We start from the raw sequence: 6,000 nt of genomic DNA on the forward strand, positions 1-6,000 counted from the left end.
TACAGTATCTATAATTTTGAAGATTATTTACACACATATGTCTATATATATAACATTTTTGCTTTTGTTCCCATTTTTCATGAGCTGAACTCAAAGATCTAAGACATTTTCTTTCAGGTGGATGGATTATCTCAAAAAAGGAGAAGTGATCACGAACACAGATTTAGACAAATTTGTGAAAATTATTTGAGAGAAATAGGTCTTTTGTACAAAGAAAAAGCCTTAGAACTTTGAGCTCAGCTCATGAAAAATGTGAGCAAAAACACGTTTTGTGCTATTTTTTCACTATATACCACTATATATCTGTATGTGTGTGTGTATGTATACATTATATATATATATATACATATATATGTGTGTATATATATATATATATATATATATACATACAGTATATACAGTGCCTACAAGTAGTATTCAACCCCCTGCAGATTTAGCAGGTTTACACATTCGGAATTAACTTGGCATTGTGACATTTGGACTGTAGATCAGCCTGGAAGTGTGAAATGCACTGCAGCAAAAAAGAATGTTATTTCTTTCTTTATTTTTTTTTTTAAATGGTGAAAAGTTTATTCAGAGGGTCATTTATTATTCAACCCCTCAAACCACCAGAATTCTGTTTGGTTCTCCTAAAGTATTAAGAAGTATTTCAGGCACAAAGAACAATGAGCTTCACTTGTTTGGATTAATTATCTCTTTTTCCCGCCTTTTCTGACTAATTAAGACCCTCCCCAAACTTGTGAACAGCACTCATACTTGGTCAATATGGGAAAGACAAAGGAGCATTCCAAGGCCATCAGAGACAAGATCGTGGAGGGTCACAAGGCTGGCAAGGGGTACAAAACCCTTTCCAAGGAGTTGGGCCTACCTGTCTCCACTGTTGGGAGCAACATCCGGAAGTGGAAGGCTTATGGAACTACTGTTAGCCTTCCACGGCCTGGACAGCCTTTGAAAGTTTCCACCCGTGCCGAGGCCAGGCTTGTCCGAAGAGCCAAGGCTAACCCAAGGACAACAAGGAAGGAGCTCCGGGAAGATCTCATGGCAGTGGGGACATTGGTTTCAGTCAATACCATAAGTAACGTACTCCACCGCAATGGTCTCCGTTCCAGACGAGCCTGTAAGGTACCTTTACTTTCAAAGCGTCATGTCAAGGCTTGTCTACAGTTTGCTCATGATCACTTTGAGGACTCTGAGACAGACTGTTTCAAGGTTCTCTGGTCTGATGAGACCAAGATCGAGATCTTTGGTGCCAACCACACACGTGACGTTTAGAGACTGGATGGCACTGCATACGACCCCAAGAATACCATCCCTACAGTCAAGCATGGTGGTGGCAACATCATGCTGTGGGGCTGTTTCTCAGCCAAGGGGCCTGGCCATCTGGTCCGCATCCATGGGAAGATGGATAGCACGGCATACCTGGAGATTTTGGCCAAGAACCTCCGCTCCTCCATCAAGGATCTTAAGATGGGTCGTCATTTGATCTTCCAACAAGACAACGACCCAAAGCACACAGCCAAGAAAACCAAGGCCTGGTTCAAGAGGGAAAAAAATCAAGGTGTTGCAGTGGCCTAGTGTTACGGGGGGCTGTCTGATATTAAAACCTAAAGGAATATCAGACAGTCAGGGTCCACCGTGCAAAGACTCTGCTGCAGACTATGGCAGAGTGCAATACCTCTGTTAAACTCACAGAGGAATATAATTAGTAAATAAGGCAATTCCTCCCTTACTTGGAGGGTGTGTGGAATGATCTCTGTTAATGATCACAGAGACAAAAGCAGTGAGTGTGAAATGGCACCTACCTAGGTCCGCTCTTCTAGTGGTGCAAAAGAGACGGACAGCAGCGTAAGCCGCACAAAGCTCCTACCTGCGTTCGCTCCACTAGTGTGCGAGGACACGAACCACTAGATATGGCACCTGCCTAGGTCCGCTCTTCTAGTGGTGCAAAAGAGACGGACAGCAGCATAAGCCGCACAAAGCTCCTACCTCTGTTCGCTCCCCTAGTGTGCGAGGATATGAACAACTTCCAGACGCAGTATAAGGAACGTTACCCTAGCGGCAACGTCCACCTACGAGTAGAATCACAAGGCCCAGCCGGACCATGTGCCTCAGGCACCTGCCTATGTCCGCTCCACTAAAAGGTAAGGATACGGACTCCAGCCGAAGCTGTAAGGTATAAGAATGCTACCCTTCCGGTAGCGCTCACCTAACATAGACAGAGAGATGCCTAGAGGGACGTGCACAGGGCGTCTACCCTCATGCATGAACCAAGAGGACTGAACGCCGGGCGGCATGCGTCAGGGTCTTATATAGACTTTGTGCTTCATCCAAGATGGAGGACACCAGAGCCAATCCGCTGCCAGAACGACAGGAATGACATCACGCTGGCCTATCACCGAGCAAAGCGTCACAAGCACATGACCAGCGACCAATCGGCATAGAAGGTGTCAGAGACATGTGACCACGTGTCACAAGCACATGACCAGCGGCCAATCAGCTTAGAAGGTGTCAGAGACATGTGACCTCGTGTCAGCGATGATGTCACCCGCAGATGTGCAATGGCTCCAAGATAGGACTTAGTCTCCAGCGCTTGCACATGTGCAGTAGCAAGAAATCCGAAGATAGTCTCCAAAGCCACAGCAACCGTAACACCTAGTCAGTCTCCTGACCTTAACCCAATTGAAAACTTGTGGAAGGAGCTCAAGATTAAAGTCCACATGAGACACCCAAAGAACCTAGATAACTTGGAGAAGATCTGCATGGAGGAGTGGGCCAAGATTACTCCAGAGACCTGTGCCGGCCTGATCAGGTCTTATAAAAGACGATTATTAGCAGTAATTGCAAACAAGGGTTATTTCACAAAATATTAAACCTAGGGGTTGAATAATAATTGACCCACACTTTTATGTTGAAAATTTATTAAAATTTAACTGAGCAACATAACTTGTTGGTTTGTAAGATTTATGCATCTGTTAATAAATCCTGCTCTTGTTTGAAGTTTGCAGGCTCTAACTTATTTGCATCTTATCAAACCTGCTAAATCTGCAGGGGGTTGAAGACTACTTGTAGGCACTGTATATACATAAATAAACACACACACACACACACACATTATATATATATATATATATATATATATATATATATATATATATATATACACTGTATACATATATATATATGGCATATTTAACTGCCACTTCTGTGTACTGCTCCAAATGTCCTCTGTCAGTCTACTTACCATCATCCAGCCACCACTGCAGTCAATCATTGACCACTGATTGGTGTAGTAATCAGATTCTGTCTGAACTGGAAAAGAGACCATCATGCTGCCAGAGGAGAAAACCAGTAGATCAGCAGGGGACTCTTGCTGCGGTACTTTTGAGTGGTTGCCTTTTTTGTAAATGGTATTTTTTAGAAATAGTAAACAACCACTGTAAAATATATATGGCCTCTTATACTAATTTTAATCACAAATGTGCTGGCCCACACCTCCTAATATTTGGCACATAGTGGGCCGCCCATTCCCTGCAAACCAAAATCTTCATCTATAATTTGTTAATTTTTTTATGGAAATTGTATTAAATCTGTGGGGTCACAGTGGCCTCTGCTCACATGCTACGCTCTGCAAATGATTTAGAAAAGAGGCTAGGGCAGTATTAAAAGACAAAAAAAAGTCACATTTTTGAGAAAATTATGGCCGCAATAATTGTGCAGGATCTTTCATAAATGTCACCTTTTTAGTTTGTTTTAAATTAGATGTATTTATTGAGAAAAATAAATTGACCTGTCTTGAATTTTAAGTGTTTAAAACCTTTTCAAAACCTAATTGAGCATTAATGTTTCAATTTATATTTTCTTTCCATCAGGTATTACTGGGACAACAAGCCCAGCAACCCAAAGAGAGCTCACCTCCAAAAGAAGAGGCCCCATCAGTCCCACCTCCATCAGAGGACAGCTGTACCAAAAAGCCAAGGTCTCGAACCAAAATCTCATTAGAAGCACTAGGCATCCTACAGAGCTTCATCCATGATGTGGGCCTCTACCCAGACCAAGAAGCCATCCACACACTGTCAGCTCAACTAGATCTGCCTAAACACACCATCATCAAATTTTTTCAGAACCAGCGTTACCACGTCAAACACCATGGAATACTCAAAGAGCATCTGGGCATCGCAGTGGATGTGGCAGAATACAAAGATGACGAGCTTCTGACAGAATCAGAGGAGAACGATAGCGAAGAAAGCATGGAGGAAATGTATACAGTAGAACAGAGTGATGAAAGCAGCGGCAATGTCAAGCCTAACTTATCCGAGGTGGATCAGAGATAATAAAACCTACCACCAACAAAAACAACAACAGCAATACAGTTGTGCAAAGGAAAATCACTTTTATTACTTGTAACGTTCTATCTCCGCAGTGAGAGTGGGGAACACAGAGTTTTTGGCATTGATCTCTTGAAAACTTGCCTTGACACTTGAGTGTACTGACATCCGACTGGAAGAGAACTAGTAAAAAAAACTATATCTTCAATCATCTTGCACTTACAGTGATGATTTAAGTAAATTGCAGGACCTCAAGATTGATAAAATCAATGAAGGAAAGTATTTATATATCTAGGTCTACATATATGTATATTTATATATGCATATGTGTATATACATGCATATAAGTGTGTTCCTGTGTGGTACGCATACTAGACGTATAGTATGTCTACGCTCACATTCACACATACTGATGATGCATGGGAAGCAAACATTTCATTCCTAAAACAGACTGTGAAATGAGTTCCTATCATAAAAAACTGGGCTACGTACCACTTTGCAGTGAGAAGCTTTAGGTTTCCTCCTTAACAGACTGCCTGCTCTCATGGAGTGGTTATTTTTTTCCATGTTTCTTTTATTTTTCTTGTGTTTATTCTTGATTTATGTTTTTTTTCTTAGTCTCTGCTTTTTGTTCTGGCCGCATGGTGGATAACTTTTATTTAAAGGTATGTGTTTGGAAGTAAAACTTTAAAAATGCAATAAAAATATATAATATTACAAATGCATCAAAAAGTTAATGCCGAAACATCAGCAACGGTGGCGTAAAACGTGATCCTGTTCTGCAAGCAGGAGTGGGGGAGTTGTTCTGTTTTGTCATTGAAGTGATGAAATTCATAGTAATATGACAAAAAACAAAAAATACTTATCAGCCACTCCACCACCAACTGCAATTCCTGGTATAGGGAAAGGAATGCACGGGATCAGAGTACAGCTGGTCACCAGAAGAAGCAATCCAAAAAAATCCAGCAATCCAAACGATAAAAAATTCCAAGACTTTATTTCACATTTTAAAATTCCATGGGTAAGACTCCCTTAAAAGGGAAACAGATGACGCGTTTCAGATCCAACAGATCCTCACTCATATATGAGTAAGGATCTGTTTAATCCAAAATGCGTCATCTGCTTCCCTTTTAAGGGAGTCTTAACCATGGAATTTTAAAATGTAAAATAAAGTCTTGGAATTTTTTATCATTTGGGATTGCTGGATTTTTCTTGGATGTTTTTGGATAGTAAAATGACGCTTGATATTCTTCACTTTCTCTTGAAAGTATTAATTTTACTTATCTTTACACCTACAACTGCTTTATTTAATGGTTTCTTTTCACTGTACAATTTAATGAGAACCTGTAAGCATCATGTTATAGAGTAGGATTTGCTGAGTATATTTATATAGCGTTTTCTGTTAAAAGATTGTGTTAACCCTGTAGTCTATTCGTTATTCAGAAGGTAACCAATATTACAAAGTTGTCAGTATGGTGAGGTGAGAGTTATCATCTTTGTCACTGCTTGAGCAGATACAGGAGATAATGAAAAACTCATCTTATATGTTGCGCTTTGCATAGGCAGCAACCGAGATGAAAATGGCTACACTATACTCTCCCACATTTCCCCAACTCTCCTTTCACTTGTACTTTTATAAATGCAGACACCAGGATCTTCTGGGCAAACTGTCTCA

The 6,000-nt window shown here is 40.8% G+C and overlaps 1 protein-coding gene across 2 annotated transcripts in view; it reads left to right on the forward strand.

The window, feature by feature from the left end:
- SATB2 (SATB homeobox 2) overlaps nucleotides 1–5,000 on the forward strand; it is a 288,524-nt gene extending 283,524 nt beyond the window's left edge. For both annotated transcript variants that reach the window (XM_075318964.1, XM_075318965.1), the window contains one exon: nucleotides 3,870–5,000. In XM_075318964.1, coding sequence (XP_075175079.1) covers nucleotides 3,870–4,331 — 462 coding nt within the window. In that variant the 3' untranslated portion in view covers nucleotides 4,332–5,000. The remainder of the gene's footprint in view (nucleotides 1–3,869) is intronic.
- The last annotated feature ends 1,000 nt before the right edge of the window (nucleotides 5,001–6,000 follow it).

This window comes from Anomaloglossus baeobatrachus, chromosome 7 (assembly GCF_048569485.1).
Source record: "Anomaloglossus baeobatrachus isolate aAnoBae1 chromosome 7, aAnoBae1.hap1, whole genome shotgun sequence".
NCBI classification, from domain to species: Eukaryota; Metazoa; Chordata; class Amphibia; order Anura; family Aromobatidae; genus Anomaloglossus; species Anomaloglossus baeobatrachus.